The sequence below is a fragment of the Aotus nancymaae genome, unplaced genomic scaffold, assembly GCF_030222135.1.
Source record: "Aotus nancymaae isolate 86718 unplaced genomic scaffold, 86718_ANA_hifiasm-v0.15.2.pri h1tg000020l, whole genome shotgun sequence".
Lineage (NCBI taxonomy): Eukaryota > Metazoa > Chordata > Mammalia > Primates > Aotidae > Aotus > Aotus nancymaae.
Genome location: NW_026988432.1, coordinates 31,512,757 through 31,534,606, shown reverse-complemented (window position 1 = coordinate 31,534,606; position 21,850 = coordinate 31,512,757). Strand labels below are relative to the sequence as shown.

General features: G+C 41.5%; 1 protein-coding gene across 2 annotated transcripts in view; it reads right to left on the bottom strand.

Moving 5' to 3' along the window:
* Positions 1 to 299: 299 nt before the first annotated feature.
* The window catches only part of EPG5 (ectopic P-granules 5 autophagy tethering factor), a 113,236-nt gene continuing 91,685 nt past the window's right edge, over positions 300 to 21,850 (bottom strand). For both annotated transcript variants that reach the window (XM_012440833.3, XM_012440831.3), the window contains exons 36-44: positions 21,473 to 21,648; positions 19,124 to 19,309; positions 18,370 to 18,579; positions 17,181 to 17,325; positions 13,330 to 13,572; positions 11,497 to 11,713; positions 10,476 to 10,691; positions 7,884 to 7,998; positions 300 to 5,029 (exon numbers count right to left, since the gene is read on the bottom strand). In XM_012440833.3, the coding sequence (XP_012296256.2) occupies positions 4,847 to 5,029; positions 7,884 to 7,998; positions 10,476 to 10,691; positions 11,497 to 11,713; positions 13,330 to 13,572; positions 17,181 to 17,325; positions 18,370 to 18,579; positions 19,124 to 19,309; positions 21,473 to 21,648 (1,691 nt within the window). In that variant the 3' untranslated portion in view covers positions 300 to 4,846. The remainder of the gene's footprint in view (positions 5,030 to 7,883; positions 7,999 to 10,475; positions 10,692 to 11,496; positions 11,714 to 13,329; positions 13,573 to 17,180; positions 17,326 to 18,369; positions 18,580 to 19,123; positions 19,310 to 21,472; positions 21,649 to 21,850) is intronic.

Sequence of the window (21,850 nt, the reverse complement as noted above, 5' to 3'; positions counted from 1 at the left end):
CCCACTCCCACCTCATTTGTGCAACTCTTATGGCCCCGCTCTTACCAAGCTCAAGGCCATGTTACAGACCTTCCTGACCTCGCTGGGATCACCAGGTGGCCTCCTGTCCCTGCCAGTTCTTAAATTCTCAAGTTAAAACTTCTATTTGAAATTAGAGGCCTCACCCATAGTGGTGAAAGGTCACAGGATAAAGATTCTATCCATTTCAAAGTTTCTCATACAAAATTTTTCTTATTGTGATTTATGGATGAAAAAACTGTCAACCAACTTGCAGGAAACAATGAGACACGCCCACTGTGTGTAAATTAAACTTGAATCTAGTTTATTTGCAGAAGTTTACTTAACCAATTGTCATTTCTTCCTGTTTCTCACCATGATATAAAAACTCACCCTTTGTACAAGTATGAAAAATGCTGAACAATGAATAAGTAGCGAATATTGCACATTTAAAGTTCAAAATAATGTTGTGGTTTTTAAAGGTCACACTAGATATGTGGGAAGAAAAGAGTTGAACATACTTAAGAAGTATGTGTCTCCACATAAAAGATTTTAAACTACTGAAAGAAAAATAAATTCTAACTCTCAGTGCTCAGTGAGAGATATTACATCTGTACATTAAAAAATAAAAGTTATAATCAACAATATTCCTTAGCAATTTCATTATCCCAAAAGAGGATCAGTAGTATAATTATTTTTTTCAAGTTATTTTAATCAGGAACCTACCAGAGTGAAAGAAACCTCAAATACAGCTACTCCTGGACACTGATGCCCAAGGCATGCTATGGAAACTGGACCAGAATGAAGTCGGCGTTAGTAAGTCTAGAACTTCACCCAGCACAACCCAGACACAAATGGAAGATGGCAGAAGGAGACACTTTTTTTTTTTTAAGCAACACACTTATTTCCCAACATTATATTCTCCATTTTGCTTAATAAGACAAGGTTAACTGATCAGAAAAATGATCAGCTAGTATCTCAAAATGAGCTGTTGCAGTTGGCCCAAAGTGAAGAGCAGGCGATAGTAGAGGATGAAGGGCAAAGTGCTTGTTGTTAGGCCTGTCACGAAGATGTGGGATGAGATCAGTCTTGGGGAACAGCTTATGTTAAGCTCAGGTCTGCAGTCTGAACTTCCCACTAGCTTAATGTGCCCACCACGGGGCACAGCTACTGAAAGCTGATGCTGCCCAAGCATCTAGGAGAGAGAATTACACCGCTTGGACCACACTGGCACGACTTTAACCCCAGGGCTGGGGCCAGAATGAGGTAAGGGAGGCACCACGGGTGTAAATGCAAGGAAAAGCTCTCTTGGCACCTGCAGGAAAGCACCGACTTAAATGTGTGCCCCGGTGCCTCATTTGTCTCACCCTAGCCTTGGCCTTGCTAATCCTGGGCATACCCCTCTTAGGATAACATGGACTAATTTGGACACTTTCCCCAAATTGCAGCCCAGTTTGATGTGATGGTGGAAAAGGACTAACAAAAGACACTGGGGGATTTAGCCTGGAGAGGACGCAAAGGTCGGGGGGTAGGGTGGAAGTGGTGTCAGACATGGGATGAAAACTGAAAATGTCTAAAAGTCTGCCTCAAGGAGGGGCAAGAGAGTAGCCCCAGCCTGAACTGCTCTAGGCAGAACCACGACCAATAGGCAATGTGACCAGGAAACATCTCAGTTCAATAGAAAGTAGAACTACAGAGCCTGCCAATGGCAGCCTGGGCCTGCCCATCACAGGCTGGACCACCAGGCACTGGACAGGGGCGAAGGAGAGGCGGGAAGATCCCTGCGAGAGCGGCATTAGATGAACTTCAATGACCCTTCTGACTTTAAAAGTCTATGATTCCAGGACATTTGCTTCCTGCTCCAGAAGAAAGAATTTCAGGAATAAAAACTCAGTTAAAAAGTGTGTATCACCTTCATTTGAAAGGAACAAGGACATAAACACTCTTGACTTGTAGGACACGGACATGCTGCTTTTGGTGATGAAGTGGAAGGAAGAAGAAGGCCGTCACTTGGTTGAAACGACAATAGGCTGGTCTATGGGTTTTCGTTTTCAGGACTAGGCTTCCCCCAACCTCAAAGAAGTGAGAGACTCAGGTACACAACCCCAGTGGGGCAGAGGCATGCGATGACTGAACCAACAAATGGGTGGTGAGTCTAAGAAATAAGTCATGCCTTGGAGCTGAGGACTCAAGTGTGCAGGAGCTTTGGAAACATGTACAGGTGGGTCCCGGCTCTATTGCTACTGTCATGCTGTGTAGACAGCTGTGTAGACTCATCAGGCAGGACCTCCCTCCATGTCTGGTGTGTTCCAGCATCCTTGTTCTATTAATAGGTGGTGGGACAACATGATTCAGAGATGCAATCTGCCTCTGCAACCCACCTGTGCACTGTAGGATGGGGAGTGATGGACAGCCAGAGAGATGCTTTTCATGGTGACCGGAAGGCTGCCTCCTCCTGCTCCCAGGAAGCTGTCAGACATCCTTATCAGGTCCCGATGCCACTGTTGGCCACCCTAAGGTGAAGTCTGGAGCCTGCAGCAGTTCACTCTCCACGCTGCTCAGTCCATGAGGCCTTGGTCTTGCTTGATTCCAATACTGATGTGCAGCACCCATCAGTGATTCTGAAACCACAGCCCTATGCTCTCTGGAGGCCAACAATTTTTTCAAGCAAAGGTTCATTATCCCTGTAAGACAATGGGCAGGCTGGTCTCTCCGCCGCCCTTCTTTCCCAGGAGGCTACAGCAGCATGGCCATGTCTGAACTATCTCAGTATCTTTATAACACGTTCCTAGCCCAGAGTTTCCCATAGAAACCTATGAGTTTTGAGTCAACCTTCCAAGGTTAAGCAAGAGGAGTTAAAGAGGAAGAGCTTTTACTGACCATCTCTGACGATGAATGAAGTTCAATGTCAAATAAATTAGATGACATCAGGCATAAAAACAATAAACTTTAACAGCTGAAACATTTTACAAGATAATATCCCTATAATTTAGTTCTTACCAGTTACAACCAAAGATTGATTTATTTTTTATAATTTTTACAGACCAAAAACATTATACAGATCATAATTTTCTTTAAAATGTACATACTGTCACTCAAAACTTTCACATTCTAGGATATCAATAATTATATCTTCCTCAAAGAAAACACAAAATATTTCCAAATAAAAATCACTGTTGCCTGATCAGACTATTAAACTGTCCACAGCTTCTCAAATTTTCATATACACAGAACGAGATGACTGATTTTGAAAATGGAGAAAAGCAAAAATAAGAAAAGTTGAGACAATCCCTCTGAGATGGACATTTTGTGGCCTGTAAAACTCAAGAGACGGAAGAGGGATGTTCTTCATCAGAGCTGCAAAGCATGTGTGTGAGGCAGAATAGTCTTGTCCAACTAAAGAAATTCGAAATAAAGAAAAGCTCCTCCCAACTTCCCAATTTTGGGGGAAGCATTCCAAAAGGATATCTGAGAAGAGATTAGCACTCTGTTAACTTCATCACTATACCCCTATAAATGTTCTTGGTAGCTGTTTAGATAATTTTAGGTAAATATTCTCGAGCTACAAACTACCCATACACAAAGACACATTAAGCCAGCGGTGCAGGCAAAATCCATCTAGAGCTGACAGAATGAGGAACGTGATGACAGAAGTCAAACTGCTCATTCCTGGGAGAAATAACATGAGCAAGAAGATGGCCACAGAACAAGGCAAAGTTTACACACAGGCTTTGGTAATGAATGAACTGTCAACAACAGAAGGCACGTGGCTATTGAAAAAAAGCCAAATTTCAGTAGAGCTCCTGACCTGACCCAGTTTCCACAGACGAGTGTTTCAGCAGGTCCACTGGCTTCATCTGAGTTTAAATATGAAGTGAGAAAACAAGCAGGGAACAGAGAATCAGGTCTTCAGTCTCCCTCGGTCTCAGTCTCCTGACAGTAAGCCTTTCAGATACCAAATGTGGTGTCTATCAAAGGGTGCAAACTTAGGTGTCAACAGGGGCAAGTGATGTGAACGAGGCAAGGGTCAGGGCCCGACGGAATGCAGGGACTCTGGTGACTGGAGAGAGTCAGCCCTGTCTGCACTCCTCACCAAGTGTACCAAACAAAACATCTGTGCAAAACATGCTCCTCCCAGACGGCCAGCTTGCCACCCTGATTCAGACAGGCAGCTTCTTCTCCATGAGGACACATGGCTGGATGGAAATGGACTTGTCATCATCTCTACTGCCCACTATAACCACGATCAAGTGGTCATATTTTACACATGACCCACTTTAACTAACTCAGCATTTTTATCTCCCTTCTGAGAAAAACAATACTTTAAAGCTAGTGTATTTCCCCACATTTGAGAAATAAAGAAATTTTAAAAACTGACTTTTTTACTTTGGAGGAACACAAATGGGGTTTAAAAGTAAGCATACTATGTGACTTCCAAGGTTGTCAGATCTGGAACATTTAAATAAAATGGAGCCAGAAGTGGAAACATACAAAGAACTCCATCTGGAGGTCTTGTGAGATGACACTGGACAGCCATGAGTGGCTCTGGACCCAAGTGGAACTTAGTAAGTTTCTCTTGTGGATAAACATAAAAACTTAAAAAGTCCCCAGAAGGTCTTAAGAGCTAAGAAAACACACACACACACATGCACACACACACGTGCACACACACACGCACACACGCACACACAGAATTATCTAATATCTAATGCCTCCCAACTTGCATCTCAGTCAACTACACATTGGCCGAACTGAGTTCTGCAGTGAAACTGAGCAAAGTTACTTGTGCAACAGCAGAGTTAAATGTAAACATAAACAGCAATGGGGTTTTCCAAGAGCCTCAGTGTTACTATCGTATGTGGTCCAAATAATGCACTTCTGGATACAGACAGTTAACGAGAAGAGCCAAGAAGCTTTTCCCATCTTGAAGGCAATGGCCAGGATGCCTTACAAATTGAGTGGCTTGCAATATTTGATCCTGGTATTCAACGTACTGCTTACTTGTTGCCATGGATTCAAGAGCATTCAGAGCCTAAAAGACATGGAAGACGAGAGGGTTAACTCCATAGAGGCACGTAACATGACTGCCACAGGTGCAGCACACCCATTATTACTATGTACTTCCACTGTGAGCCCTGTGGGAAGGAAGCCTACAGAACTGAGGTTAGGAGTCTGGAAGGCAGACAGTGATTACCACAACCAGAATGAGGTCAGCATCCCACACCCAGCCTTCCCTCTTCCTGTTCTGTGTTATTTGCCAACCTTTCCTTACTGAGAGCCACTGCTGTGGCAGGCTTCTCTTGTTGCCAGCGCCTCACCTGCCACACCCGTTTCTAAAGCCTGCCTTGTCCTTGTTCTCCTAGTCCCAGCTGTGGGGTCTTCCCCACCAGATTGTCTGCTCCTTCCATTCCTAGAGCCCAACCGGAAATCCCAGGCACCAGCCTCATCTCGCTAAGGTGAGATCTGTTCAATCTGCTTTTGGGTATGTTCCTAGGTTATGAGATAATGTCACATGAAACTATAACGGAAAGGAATTCTAGAGGAACCAGTTACTAACTGCTGCCAAGAACAAGTGAGAAGGTTGTTAAATCAACCCACAAGCATAAAGTACAGATCAGATTCCTCCTGAATCCATCTGACAAATGACACAAAATCATGGCAGAAAGTGTTCCCATGCCTCTCTTCAGAGGAAGGAAAGAAAAACATTCTTTGACTTCATAATTTTGATTATTCCTTTCTTCAGAGTAGGAGAAGAGAAGGGGAAGAGACTGTATATGGAGAAAACAAAAAATCAACAGTGGCTCTTGAGGGTGGAGAATTTTTTTCCCAACTTAATAAGCTCATCCACCCCCAGGATTCTGACTGTGTTCTCCTGCTCACTGGGGCACATCCCCCACCATGGAGTCCCCCACTCCCTCCTTGTTCCTTTTACAGAAACCACTGCACTAGAAAATATGTATTAGAAGATGGAATGTGCTTGATTCAAAAACAATGAGATGATTTTTTTGACGATAATAAACTGAAATTTTAGAAATTAACTACCAGGAGGGCTGTAGATAGAAGTCTTTGGGTTGAAAATAAACTGAAGGCATCTGGGCACCAAATTAAGAGCTATGTAAACAGAGTTTAACTTAAGAATAGCAATCAATTGGGATAGGCATTCCCATGAACCACAGTCTCCCTCTCCCTCTCCTTTCCTTCTTTAAATTTAGTCCCCCAAACAGTCTACTTTGACAGTTTACCTAAGAATAATCATTTTCTAAAAAGATAACTTTCTTTAAATCTGAAAATCCTGATGACAAATATGTATGGGACACAGAAGGAGTCATCACCTGAAGTCTTAAGAAATGCAGGCAAAGAGGCCAGGCCTCGGCAGCCTGGGGCCCCTAGCTAAAGCAAGAAACTGACCTTCCAGGTACTGGTGGCCACAGGAGACATGGCCCTCTCAAATACACCCTGCATCTCACTGACTTCACAACCTGCCCCCAGGATATTAATCTGCCCACTGTGATTTTTCATGTAAGACAACAGGGGATTCAAACAGCAGCTGCCTAGGCAGTGAATGACAACTAACAGGTATTTTATAAGCCTAGATACCTATGAAGACCCTGCTAATCGTTCTGTCTGATCCTTGCTCTTAATAACCAAGACACTGCACGTGGCTGGCTTAAACATGATAAAGCTGCCCCAGCAGAGGGGCTGCAGTGTTTAAGCTCTGACCACTTACAGAGACAGTCCTGCAGAGTGGGGAATGGGAGAGACCAGGAGCCAGACCGGCCAGTGTGAATTCCAGCCCCAACACTTAGGGTGTGTGGTTTGAGACAAATTACTTGGCCTTTCTCTATCTCTCTTTCCTCATCCAAAAAACCAGGATAATAACACTTCCCAGCTGGATGCAATGGCTCATGCCTATAATACCATCACTTTGGGAGGCTGAGGCGAAGAGGATCGCTTGAAGCCAGGAGGAGTTTGAGACCAACCTCAGCAACAAAGTGAGACCTGTCTCTACAAAAAAAAAATTTTAATTAGCCAGTAGTGGCAGTGCATGCCTGTAGTCCAAGCTACTTGGGAGGCTGAGGTGGGAGGATCGATGAGCACAGGAGTTCAAGGCTGCAGTGAGGTATGATTACACCACTGCACTCCTGCATGGGCAACAGAATAAAACCCTGTCTTAAAAAATAAAATAGTTTCCATGCTATAGCATTGTTATGAGGATTAAAGTAGTTAAAGCTTTAACTCATTAATATTGATCAAGTTAAAACTTACAACAATACTTGGCACATAGGAAGTACTCACAAATGCTGACCATCATTTTATACTGTGTACCTCTGTACCTGACCAGCACATCCACAGGTTATAGGAATGTGGCCTTCCATGTTTTTAGAAGAAGCTGTAATCTCTCATAGTTACCATTCTGTCCATGTTAGGTTATTCTAGCATCAGCCAACAATAGCCAACCTTCAGACTCACAAAACAGAACTACTTTCTCGGTTCTAAGCTAAAGTACAGCTTATTTCCATCTGTCCCATCTGTAGTCACATGTTCTGTGCGAGATCCTAGCCCCCAGCTCCAGCCCCTGTCCCAGCCCAAGCCTGGGGTAGATCAGTGCATATTCACGCTGTCAGAACCAAATTTAATCCTAGACAGGCTTTCCTTTGACCTTACTTCTTCTGCAGTGACAGTAACAGTGATCTAGACAACTGTCTACAAAAATCTGGAGGGGGGTACATGTAATCATTTTCTAATAAGTAGGACACATGAAAGGGAACACTGTGCTACTACCACAGACCATCATGTCATGATGTCCGCAGGCTACAGCTGCCACCTGCCTGCCTTCTAGGGAAGATGTGCAAGCAAACTTCTAACCCTTCATTGTATATACTGACCTGCTGAGCTTTGGGAGTCAGATGTAATTCAGAGCCAGGCTTCAAACGGATTTGATCTTCCATAGGAACTTGAATTGAAAGGAAGGCAGCCATGCTTCGGGCAACCACTCGAAACCTTCGGCATTAGGGAGAGGTCAGGCAAAGTAAATGATTAGTAAAGTAAGCATTTTGAAATAAACACCATATTTTCTATCATCAAACAAGATTAACACATTTCAAGATCTACTGTGTTGTTCACCTTCTCAGGAAAATCTTAAATATATCAAGAAGAAGTTATCCACTATCACCATCCAAACAATATATGTATAATTCAGATTCAAGAATGAAAGTGTTGGCAAAGATGGGAAATAACTGGAACCCCTGCACATTGCTGGTGGGAATGTAAATGGTGCAGGCTCTAGGGAAAACAGTTTGGCAGTTCCTCAACAATTGAAGCATAGAGTTACCATAGGACCCAGCAACTCCACTCATGGGTATACACCAAAAACTAAAAACAGATGTTCTAACAAAACTGGTAAGCAAATGCTCATAGCAGCATTATCTGCAATAGCGAAAAGGTCCATCAGTCCAAACGCCCAAATGTCCATCAGCTAATGAATGAATAAACAGAACGTGGAATACAATGGAATAGTATTCAGCCATAAAAACAAATGAAGCGCAGATACATGCTACAACATGAATGAACCTTGAAAACTTTATGTTAAGTGAAAAAAGTCAGACATAAGGGGCTACACATTATATGATTCCATTTATATGAAATGTCCAAAACAGGATTTAATACATAAAGTCATAATGTCAATTAGTGGTTGCCAGAGAGTGGGGGTTGAAGGGAATGGAGGTGACTACTTAATGGGTGTAGTGCTTCCTTCTGGAGTGATGAAAATGTTCTGAAGCTAGATTGTGGTGATGGCTGCAACAATATTGTGAACATTCTAAATGTCACTGAACTGTGCATATTAAAATGGTTACCATGGAAAGTTTTAAGTTATGTGTATCTTATCACAATTTTTTAGAAAAAGAATAAAAGACAAAAGCCAAATTTAAGTAAAATAAAATCAAAACAGTCCTGCTAAGTTCAACACAAACAAAGAAACATGATGTTAACTGGTTTGGAATGATGATTCCCAAAGTAACAACACCAAAATGGGCTATTCCACAAGAATGCTGACATCATCAAGTTTGCAAACTCTTTTCAACACTGACAGGGGCTTGAAAAGAAAACCATGATGTAAGTATTATGAGAGAAAATGGGAAGCTATTGGCAAATTCTTTCATGCCTTGGGATTTTTTGCAACAAAAATCCAGACTTGTTTCTCATTACTTATCTTTCTTACCAAAAGATCTTTTCTTTTTTTTGAGAGAGAGAGTCCTGCTCTGTCACCCAGGCTGGAGTGCAGTGGTATGATCTCAGCTCACTGTAACCTCTGCCTCCCAGGTTCAAGCAATTCTCCTGTCTCAGCCTCCTGAGTAGCTGGGACTACAGATGCTTGCCACCACACCCAGCTAATTTTTGTATCTGTGTTTGTATTTTTATTTATTTTTGAGATAGGGTCTCACCCTGTTGCCTAGGCTGGAGAGCAGTGGCATAAGTTCAGCTCACTGCAATCTCTGTCTCCCAGATTCGAGTGATTCTCCTACCTCAGCCTCTGGAGTAGCTGAGACTATAGGCGTGCACCACCATGCCTGACTAATTTCTGTATTTTTTTGTAGAGATGGGCTTTTACCATGTTGGCCAGGCTGGTCTCAAACTCCTGACCTCAAGTGATCTGCCTGCCTTGGCCTCCCAAAGTGCTGGGATTACAGGCGTGAGCCACTACACCTGGCCAATAGCAGATCTTAACCCAGCTTGACAACTTAACGTTCACGAACCTTAGTCCTTCACAGGTTTTGGATTTTTCTGAATGCATCAAGTGCCCAACTGACTTGGCTTTTTTTTTTTTTTTTTTTTTTTTTGAGATGGAGTCTCACTCTGTCACCAGGCTGGAGTAGAGTGGTGCAATCTTGGCTCACTGTAACCTCTGCCTCCCAGGTTCAAGCAATTCTCCTGCCTCAGCCTCCTGAGTAGCTGGGACTACAGGCACACGCCACCACACCTAGCTAATTTTTGTATTTTTTTTTTTTTTTTTTTTTTAGTAGAGATGAGGTTTCACCATATTGGCCAGGATGGTCTCAACCTCCTGACCTCACGATCTGCCCACCACGGCCTCCCCAAGTGCTGAGATTACAGGCGTGAGCCACTGCACCCGGCCTGACTTGGCTTTTAAACTAAGCTCACATACCATCCATGACTGGCTCAAAACCAAAAAGAAACCAGTAGTGCAGCTAGGTAACAAAGTCAAAACACAACAGGAGATACTATTAAAAATACTGTTTGAACTTAAAATTTTTTAAAAAGTAAGAAAAAATAAAAATGCTTTTTAGAATGTAAAGATGTAATCAGGTTCTGGTGGTTTTTTTTTTTTTTTTTCCATTAATCTTTCTAGAAAACCTAGATCCTAAGTCAAAAAACCTACTAAAGTATCACAACTTGTAAGTAGGTACAAATGTCTGAGGCCTATTTAGAAGAACAGTATTAGAAAGGCACTTCCTTACCTGTTAGACAAGGGCGACTTCCGGCCCAACCCGATTGCCCCCAGGATCCCAGAGCTGAGCCTCTCCTCAGCCAAGAGGCTCTGCCTGCTCTGAAGCATGAGCAGAATTCGAATGACAGATTCTGTCAGGACGGAGTCATTCTGCTCTGTCTGAATGAGGGACAGCTGCAGGACTTGGTGCCACCACAAAAACAGCTTTGCCTCTTCCTCCATGGAGCTAGGGGAGGCACCGGAGGAGAATAAAATTAGAAATGGATTTTTTCCACTCCCATTTAACTGCAAGTCCACATCAGAGTTTTAAGGATAGGAGACATTCAGGACTTCAAAAGCACAGGCTAAAGGCCAATGTTAATAAAGCAATGGGATTGTAACCACCACCATCTATGGACACTTACTCCATGCCACTGTCATGGACTTTCTGTGCTTCTACTTAATCCTCATAACAGCCCTATCAGGTAGGGGTTACTATCTCGACTTAACCGGTAAGAAAACTCATGATTGTTGTTTCATAATGCCAGTTTCAGGAAACAAAGAATCTGCTCAGAAAATTGGCCCATCAAATTAAGAATCCTTCCAGGCCGGGCGCAGTGACTCACATCTGTAACTTCAGCACTTTGGGAGGCCGAGGTGGGTGGATCACGAGGTCAAGAGTTTGACACCAGCCTGGCCAATATGGTGAAATCCTGTCTCTAATAAAAACACAAAAAATTAGCCAGGCATGGTGGCACATGCCTGTAGTTCCAGCTACTTGGGAGGCTGAGACAGAAGAATCACCTGAACCCAGGAGATGGAGGTTGCAGGGAGCTGAGATTGCGCCATTGCACTCCAGCCTGGGTGAAAGAGTGAGAGATCATCTCAAAAAAAAAAAAAAAAGAGTATTTCCAAAACATATGTCACCGTACCTTAAAATCTAATATTTTATGCACCACTTGGTTCTGTGTACTTAAATCTACACTTAAACTCTAAATTCCAAGTTAACCAGATACGGCAAATTTGATGTCACAGCCTGAGGGCCAACGTACCTTGGGTACACCTGTTCCAGCCACTTGCTTAAGATAAGCAGCACTTTCATTTCGTTCCTTAGAGTCTGTTCGCTGTTTAAACACTGAAGCAGGTAGACGTAAAGTGTCAAGTAACTGCCCAGGGCGAGGCACTCCTGCAGGAACTCTTCCATGGTGAGCTCAGGAACCTGAAGGGACACCAGAATGGGGCCCCATCCTGAATTCTGATTGAGAGAGCCTAGAACACGAAGGGGAGAGAGACATCAAGATACAGGCAAGAATCTAATTACCTGACAACTTTAGCAAATATTTTCACTTTAAACTTCATTTCTTTTTTTTGACATAGCAATCTATGAAATAATAAGCTTCATGTCAAGACAACGTTTCTTACAGTGACCCTGGAGGCTGCAAAAGTGAAACATACCTCAGGGCTCAGACTGGGAAGCCCTCAGGCCAGATGCCTGTCCCCAGCATAGTCATGAGAAAGATTTAAGAAATCAGAATTCAGGGCTGCATAGGTAAAAATCAGCTTTCTATCACATTATGATCCTTAAAACCACATGTAGACACTGCCTGGACTGGTCAGTTAAGAGTTTTAACTTTAATACCCTTTTTAAGAACATATGAACACTTATGCTTTCCCACAGGAAACTGTTACCACTTAATCCATGAGTAGTTTTAGTTACCAAAGCTTAGTTTAACTCATATATTGAATCTGTTTGATTTTTAGTAACACTGATGAGTTTGGAATAGCAGTGTTATCCTAATGGTTCTCCACTCTTTGGGGGAGTGAGGATGGCATGGTGCCATGCACAGCACCTCCATGGGTGGACATGTGCTATTCATGGGTGGTCAGGACAGGGCAGATGGCAGGTTGTGGGCACTTCCTGGATCCTCGCTCTGATAGCCCTCCTTCTCACCCCTCCTTCTCTCCCACTGACTGCAGTGTGATGTGTTATCTGGATATCAGAGTTGAGAAGTGCTAGTCTCAGCAATTCTGTTTTGTTTTTTGAGACAGAGTCTCACTCTGTGGCCCAGCTTGGAGTGCATCAGCGCAATCTTGGCTCACTGCAACCTCTGCCTCCTGTGTTCAAGCAATTCTCCTGCCTCAGCCTCCCAAGTAGCTGGGACTACAGGCATGTGTCACCATGCCCGGCTATTTTTTTTTTGTATTTTTAGCAGAGACAGGGTTTCACCATGTTAGTCAGGCTGCTCTTAAACTCCTGACCTCAAAAAATCCGCCCTCCTTGGCCTCCCAAAGTGCCGGGATTACAGGTGTGAGCCACCACTCCTGGCCTATTCTCAGCAATTCTTAATCAGACTAAGCCGCTTCCAGAGTCTGAGAGTTTAGAGGTAGAAAATAGAAAAGATTTTTAAAAAGGAGTATGAATGAGCCCTTCATAATGCTTTAAAAAGGTCTCATAGGCAGCAATTTTAAAAACTTCTATGAAAACTCCTTTTATCAAAAGTGACAAAAACAGGGAAAAGTAACCTCCTGGATCATGATGACATAGATTCTGGGGTTTTGAGGACTATGACTTGGCCTGTGACATAACACAGTTTGCATGTCATAATAGGTTGGTCTGACACTCCCAAACAAATGTGAAGTGAATTAGAGCTTTTTTCCCTTGAAACGTGATTGTACCAACAGACATGGCCACAGGTCCTCATGCTAACTGCAGATCTTTATGAAAAATACATATATTCAGAAATGTCCACAACATTTGCAGAGCAGAAAATTAGAATGGCAAATCCCTCACTGGGAAGGGTCTGGAAAGATATCTCCTGATGACAATGCTTTAATCTTTCTGGAAAAGACCAATACAATGGGAGGGTAAGATGACCTCCTCTTACTTTCTTTGAAGTAGGCAGTGATACAGGCTTCTGTAGTCTCAGCCATGTGGCGGACGGACGCCAGGCTCTGGCAGGCTGCTGTTAAAAGCGGCAGCACCACCAGCCCATGCATTTTTTGGCCAATCCAGGTCCGGATACTGCCCCGAAGGAACTCTGCTGTTGGAATAGTCGCATTGTTCATCATCATCAGGACTTCCATAAAGAGACTGCTGAGGGCCATGTGGCGGGTCTGGCTGTCCATGTCTGAAAGGAACATAGACACACTCAAGAATGGCTACCAGAAAGGTAATATCCATGCGATCAGGAGAATAACAGTGCTTCAATCTTAGCTGCTCTCCAAGCAGATTTTACAGTGCTAGTAGCTGACTGCAAGGGTACGGAAGGAAGGTTCTGGATGGCATTGAGCTTCTATGTATAGAATGCGGCACACAGTTTATAACAGTAAGAGCAGGAACTACTGTGAGTTCCCTGGGTACAGCAGCATAGCAGAGCAATACCTTAATAAATAGACAAATCTGAAGCTGCCGTGAAAGAGTAACTTATCAGAACATGCCTAGTCAGTCTCTATTTTCCATCCTTTGCTCCTGGAAAACCAAATATGTAGATCTCACCAATCATTCAGTAAACCAAGAAGCAACAGTACTCACTATCACTGCCACCACTGTCAATATTCTAGGGTGATTTACACACATGAAAGGTTATTACTTAAAACTAAATATAAATATAAGGAAAAACCTTTGTAAAGGCTCCTAATAGTAACTCTATTATTTCTTCATTATTTAAATAAGGAAAGTAAACAGACTGATAATTTTTCAAAAAAATTGGAGGCAAAGAAGAATTCAAGAAAAAGAACAAATTTCTTTTACAAGAGAATTTCAAATAAGAGAAGGTCACTGAGGTAGATTCCTTCTTTCACATTCAGGAACAGAAAATATAGTTGACTAAGAGTTAACTAGAATAATTTTTGCCAACTCTTTCTAGCTTTCCTTGAGTACATTTTTTTTTAAAGGAGTAGAACTGTAGTTTTCACACAACAAGGATTCAGTATTTATGACAATAGGAATGGTAAAAAGTTGAGAGAGATCTTATTCATCGCATCTATCAAAACAAATTCATCTACTTACGCAGGGTTAAATAAACCTTCACTTAATCTTCCTGTGTGACCTACTTATTATCAAGCCAGGACTTAAAAAACAAGTTTGAGAGAGATAATAACAGTTTATCTGTCTCAAACTTGGGCAGAAATACACAGTTAGCGATCATCTGGCTCTTAGAAAGTTTTCTGCCTTACAGTTCTATTTATCTGATGTTAATATGCTATGCCAGCTTTGTATTTTAATATTTGCCTGATATAATCACCTTGTGGAAAGCTTTCTATATCCTTATGCTTTTGATGTATCTCTTATAAACAGCTTAAAGCTAGATGTTGGTTATTAAGCTACTTTAACAATCTTTGTCTTTTAACTTGAGCATTAGTCTCTTTACCAACACATTTGAATTTTATCACCTTATTTGGGTTATTTTTCTCACTTTCTCCAGGCTTCCTTTCTTGCCTTCTTTGGACTGAACATATTTTGGACATTCCTTTTTATCTCCCTCTACTAACTTGGAAATTGTCCATTTTAATTTCTATTCTTTTGGTTAAGTTCTTGACATTTTTAATAGTCATACTTTATCAAGGTATCAAGTTAATCTCTTGACCCACTAAAGAGTAGAACTTTAGAACATTTTTAACTCAACCTCCTACTGAGCATGCTTTAGTATTTCTTTTAATGACATCTACTGGGACAAACTCTCTCAGTGCTCAACGAAATTATGGTTCTTTACCTCATCTTTGGCATTAAAGGGTGGTTTCTTAGCTTACAATTCTAGGTTATGAGTCATTTTCTCACAGCATATTGAAGCTGTTAGTCCACTGCCTCACAGATTCTGTTACCTGATACTGAGAAGTCAGCCATCAGTCTAAACGCTGCTCCTTGGTAGGCAATCTGCCTTTCCTTCCTGGATGTAAAGGGTTTTTTTATTTTTGTTTTTTTAACTTTGCCACGGGTGCTTCTGCAGGTTAACTACAGTGTACACAAGTTTGAATTTTTTTCTCTATATCTTGTTTGGGATTTGCTGTGTTTACTGACTTTGAGGATTGTTGTCTTCATCAGCCCTGAAAATTTTCACCCATGCTAACTCTTCAGATATTGCTTCTCCCCAGTTAAGTATCTCCTCTGCTCTGGAATTCTACTTAGATAACAGGATGTATATTAAACCTTCTCAGCCTACTCTCTGTGCCCTTTAACCTCACTTTCACAGTCTTTTTGTTTGTTTTAGAGGTGGGGTCTCGCTATGTTGCCCAGGCTGGAGTGCAGTGGCTATTCATACACAATCATTGGACACTGTGGCCTCGAACTCCCGGCCTTAAGCAATTCTCCTGCCTCAGTCTCCCAAGTAGTCCCATGTGCCACCATGCTCGGCTCACTTTTACATTCCTTCTCTGTCCCTCTGTGCTGCAATCTGAGTATTCTCTTCAGATTTACTTTCCAGCTTACCAATTTTCTTCAGATGGGTTTAATCTATCTTTGAACTTATCTGTTAAGTTTATTATCTTCATATTTTTCATTTCTAAAATAAATATATCTCTCAACTCTGCATATTTCTACAGTCCCTTGCTTCTTACCGATATCTTCAATCCTCTCTTATTTCAGCATATAATAAAAATACCTTTTTGGCTTACTGTACTAATTATTCCACTACTTTTAATCATTTCATATCTGTCACTGCTGTTGTTTTCTATTATTTTGCACATGGTGCCTTGTTTCCTTGTGTGTTTTGTGACTTTTTTTTACTATGAGTTTCTTGGAACTTTGAAGCTTGAGTTAAAGACGGGTTTCTCCAAACAGGATCTATGGTTGCTTTTTGCCAAATGCTGGTGGCAGTGCCAACCAAGAGGTTGTTGTTATTATTGCTGACTTATATATCTATTTTATTGCATTTTAGGTTTTGCTGACTTTAACAATCTAGGTAGTCTAAATTCTTACTTCAAAACCACATGAGGGTCAGCTTGTTATCAATTCTTAAAATAGATATCTCTTTTCCTGCCACATAAACATTTAACCTAACAACAAGGCAAAAACAGATAACTGTCTTTGCCTTACTCTCTCAGGAGCAGGTTTACTTCTAGCTCATCTTTACAGTGAAAATGTCACCCTACAGATTATGTATGGGATTTCCTTTTAGACTCCTATCTTAGGCAGGTCCTGGGCTTTACCGCCTTCCCCTAATATCCAAACATATTCAGCAAAATTCTTCAGGGTGACAGCTGCCTCAGTACTCCACCTACAATTATGGGTTTCTCCTTTCACTTAGGTTCTGGCCTCTGAGATTTCCTTACCTTTTTGCCACTCCACTGATAAATTTAATTTCCGGTTTCTTAAAAGCATTTCATCCAGCACCCACTTGTCTTCAGAAGGAGAGGCAGTCAGCATGTCTAGTCCACCGAACTGCCAGGAGCACAAGTTCTCCATACACAGGTTCTTGACAAGTCTACAGGTGATTCTGAAGTGCCCTCCTAGTTAAAGGCCAAAATCCCTAGAAATATGGCTCACTGGAAGGTGTCTGAATCTCCTAATCATTAGATTCCATCAACTAACTTAACACAGTCTCGCCCAACACACACCAGCATCTGCCAGTGTCAATCCTTCCCCACCACTGAGTCCCTAGTGTCCAAACACCTGTCTGACCATTGCTTCTCTGGAAAGAGGAGTGCCAGTGTCCTGAATGTCCTCCTGATCTCACAATGCCTCACACACAGCAGGAATGCACTGACTGAATGAATACAGGACTTCCGAATGGTCACTTACCGGGTGGGTTAAAGACAATGATATCATCTAAGAGCTTAGACATTTCCTGTTCTAGGACTGCTAAGGTGATTTTTCCATTTTGTTCCAGAGTGCTGAGGAATTGAACCATCTGATGAGTAAAAGCTTGGCATTTTGGAACTGCATCCTGACAGAAAAAAAAAAAACATCATTCGAACAAATCCAAGCAAGGAGCATTAACTGCATATTTCCTGGGAGCATGGCACTGCACTGAATGCTGGGGTAGGGAGTAGAGGGGACAGAACAAGAAGCCCCATGAAGAATTAGTCCCATGTGGCCCAAGGGCCCTGTCTCTAGTAAAAGGCAAATCTATGGTAACACTTTGGCCAGGGCCCATGTTTTCCCAAATTCTGGCAGAATACTCTTCCTTTTTTACTGTAAGAATAACAACATTAACCAAACACTAACTACTTGCCAGAAACTTTTCCAAAAACTTTTATGTTCATTATCTAATTCAATCCTCACAACACTACTTTGAGGCAAGGTACTCGTTTTCTTTTTTTTTGAGATGGAGTCTTGCTCTGTCACCCAGGCTGTATTGCAGTGGTGCAGTGTGATCCTGGCTCACTGCAACCTCCACCTACCGGGTTCAAGCAATTTTCCCATCTCGGCCTCCCAGGTAGCTGGGACTACAGGCACCTGCCACCATGCCTGTCTAATTTTTGCATTTTGAGTAGAGATGGGGTTTCACCATGTTGGCCAGGCTGGTCTTGAACTCCTGACCTCAGGTGATCTGCCAACCTCAGCCTTCTAAGTGTGGGATTATAGGCATGAGCCACCATGCCCAGCCTTTGCAAAGTACTATTTCTAATCAGATGAGAAAACTGAAAGACTTGCCCTGTCAGACCTCAAGCTCATACTACCACCCAGCTTCCCTCTCTGCTATTCTGATGCCAATGACGTTCAGATCATGAAACCAGTAGCTTACTGGCAGCTCTCAATCCTTTTGACCTTTCATCAACATGTGACACTGTTAGTAAGTAAAGGCTCACCCAAAGGGAGAACTAAACCCAAAAGATCTACAAGGCCAAAATATGAGTATACAATAATACACATCCTGTGACTTCCTCTGCTGAGCAGTTCCTAGGTTCAAGGACTGTCCTTTGTAGCACTTATGCTACTACCAATCTCCAAGAACAGTCCCCACCTTCTAAACTACCTCTCAACTTACGAGATGCTTCTGGCTGTCAGTAGGAATGGAAAGGCCTGCAGACACTTTTAGGAGCTTCATGATTAATTCAGCAAAAGATTCCTTTGCCAGGATGATGGATGGTGGGTAATGGCTGCTGAAATAACCTAGCACACTCTGGTACGACACAATATCCACAAGATGCCATGAAAGTGAGCTTGTCTGTCCAAGGAGACTAAGTAAAGGTGAATCCTAAAAATAAAACACATATTCCTTTAGTTCCAGAGCCTCAGTTTTTCCAGAAATATGTGTTGCTAACTAGTCTGTGGAATAACCACTGAGACGGCCTATGGTAAGCACAGAACAGTTATGACGTCAAGTACGTATCTACCCAAGTTAGGTGTACTAGTGAGAGCAATAACCAAAGTCTTGGCAAAAACACATTCATATTAAGATTTATTAAGTATTTGGAACCAATGTTCTTTTCTTTCAAAAGAACTCTCTGTTCTGGTGGGACATGCCAAAATGGACTTCAAGAAGCATACAAGAGATTTTATGAGATGTAAAATAAGGTTGATTAATATATTCTAACTCAGTGAGGTTCTCTGCATAATTTAGAATCAGATAATGAGCTATCCAAGAAAATCAGGCATCTGGTTAAAGGTATGTCTCATATGCCAAGCATCTGTTCGTACTGATAGGGGTACTGGAAAAACAACTGAAAAACTACAACCTAGCAGAAAGCAAAGATCTAAGCAGCCTCGCCAGGTTTTTGCCATAAACTTCCCAAACTTACTGTTTGGTCTACCAGTTGAACTTCCTTTGCCAATAAAATCATCATAAAAAGGAGGCAGACAATCATCTTGCGGGTTTCTGGGTGGGGACTGGGACTCCAGGCATCAGAGAGCACGCTAACCCAATTGACTTCACAGAGTACAGACCCCAAAAATAAGAAACAGCTCTTGGGGCTTCCTCGTTCCACCTAAAAAGAAAAGAATTAAAATCAATGTGTTGCCTTGTGCTGTCTATGTACCTGGAAAACGTATGGAAATTGTTTCATAATTATGTTTTTAAAAAACACTTTTTCCCCAGATTATACCACTTATAATCCTACCTCCTAGAGATTTAGACTTGATATTTGTAATATCTTTCCTTCTGCAGTGTATGTGTATATATTTTAGTTTGTCTGTTTGGATTTCATCATTTATTCCAATCATTGTTATCAAGAGAGAAATGACCTTTCCTAACCCCAACCTGGGTGGAGAATCACTGCCACAGTAAGTCACTGGAGCTGTAGGGAGTGTATCCGAATCCTCAGGTGTCCCAGGACAGGGCAAAGCTGAAGTTACTAGTCAGTAGTTCCCAAACTTAAGTGTGTATCAGAACCAAGTGGAAGGTATATTGAAAGAGATTGCTGGGCCTACCCCTAGAGCTTTTAATTTTGCATGTATGGTTGGAGAGCAGGAATGTGTAAGTTCCCAGGTAATATTGATGCTGCTGTCCCAACAACCACACTACTTTAAGATGCACTACACTAGTATATGTTATTTATATTGCCTTTTTAATGTAACTTTCTATTATAACAATGTCTCTATATTAGTCTTCATAATTTTTCATGACTGTATAATGCTTAAATTCCATTTAAAATATATTAGAGAATGAGGAACAGATGTACTATAAAGTATATAAGAAACCTCAAAGATCTTTTACAAGCTATTTCAATACTTCTAATTTGTTTAAAATAAAACATGGCTACTCATGAATTTTTCCTTTCAAAATGAAGATTAAAAGCTCTATTCTATTTATAAAAGCATGATCAATGGAATTTGGTGATGATTCATTTCTTCCCATTACTGTTATTATATTCTCTTCCTTTTAGAAAATCATTTTTCATCGTCCTTTATAATCTGTTCTCTATCCTCACCCTCAACCTCACCAAAAAAATATGGTTTATTATGCCAACAAGGCACAAAGAATTAAAGATCCCCAGCTTCTGGGGAGGTCAGGGTCATCTACCATTAGAATAAAACTCCTAGAGATAGAGTCTACAGCATCCCTTAGCAGGCCGTGCTACTATTTAATCTGTCTTATAGTTAAGGCCATCCTTTTACTTAGTTAAAACTCCATCTTATAGTTCTTTAAACCACCTTTCTCTAATATGTTCATAACGGTGACAAATACTTACTTAATGCCTGTCTCATATACTAAATCTAGCTATAAAATCATTCTTAAGCCTTGGATTTCTCTAGAACAACTGCCCTCAGCTTTCCTTGCATTTCAGCTACCGAGGAGTGGCTGACAAGAGCAGCACAGATGGGGTTCCATTAAGGGCACTAAAAAAGTTGAGTACATTCTGCTGACTGTCATAAATAACTACAGATCTGTATCAAAGCACTTAAGGTGTCTCAATAATCAATTTGACAGTAAGAGTAAACACAAAGTAACTCATGAGACTATGAACAAATGAACTGAAACCACCATAAAAACCTAAGACTAGAGTATAATTTTTTAAAAAACAGAAAAACAGTAACAGCTCCAAATACCTGACTGGCATGTAAGTTACACCACACTGTTTTCTGGCTTTTGTAACCATTACTTCTACTGCAAAGGCTCGCATGCACTGACTGGCACTTTGTTCAGGTCATTTCAGGTCTGTACATGATTATGATGCATCATCAGTTGTCACAATGCATTTTAATAATCGAATAAGTGAATAATCGTTCACTTGCATAACTGCTAAAAGAAACTAATAGCTTCAGTATCAATTTACATTTTGCTTTACTAGAACATTTCACAATAAGCAGTTGTTGACACAAACTGTAATGACACAAACCCATAAACAACAACCAAGATTAAGTGTGACGGAGGCATTAAACTATGTACTCACTCAACATTACAAAGTCTAGGGGATGACTGACATATTATAGATAAGATCTTTCTCTCGGTTTTAAAAATGGTCCTGTAGATGTTTTAACACAATGAAATGACTTTTGTGGGACACCATTTTCCACAAGCACCACTGAGGCAACACAGAATGTATTCATAGTCCACTCACACTGCAACTATGCCTAACAACCGCAGTGACCAGGCTGCTCCCTAGAAGCCAGATCTCTCTAGGCTGCGACCCAGGGACTGAAGGGCTTACTTTGAAGAAGGCCTCCATGAGCATCTGGTCAGGGTGCAGGTCCTTCCACGGTAGTTTCTGGTATGCACTATGGAAAGCATACAGGATGAACTCTGGCATTTTGGGTGCTGTACATGCTTCACAATAGTGCATCAAGTGTAACCAAAGGGCTCCTTCATCACCTGGCAACAGCTTATCTAGAATAAATTAAAAAAAAAGTAGAGCTAAAGATCTTTGGTTTGCCTTTAAAAAAAAAAAAGACAAAATGCAAATTTGAACTAAAGGTCTAAAATCTAAGGTTCTCATTACTGACCCAATTTCAAAGATTTTTGTGTGGGGAGAGTGGTTAAGGGGACTACTGGTGGATTCGTAATAAAGAACGGTAATTTAATTACTCAC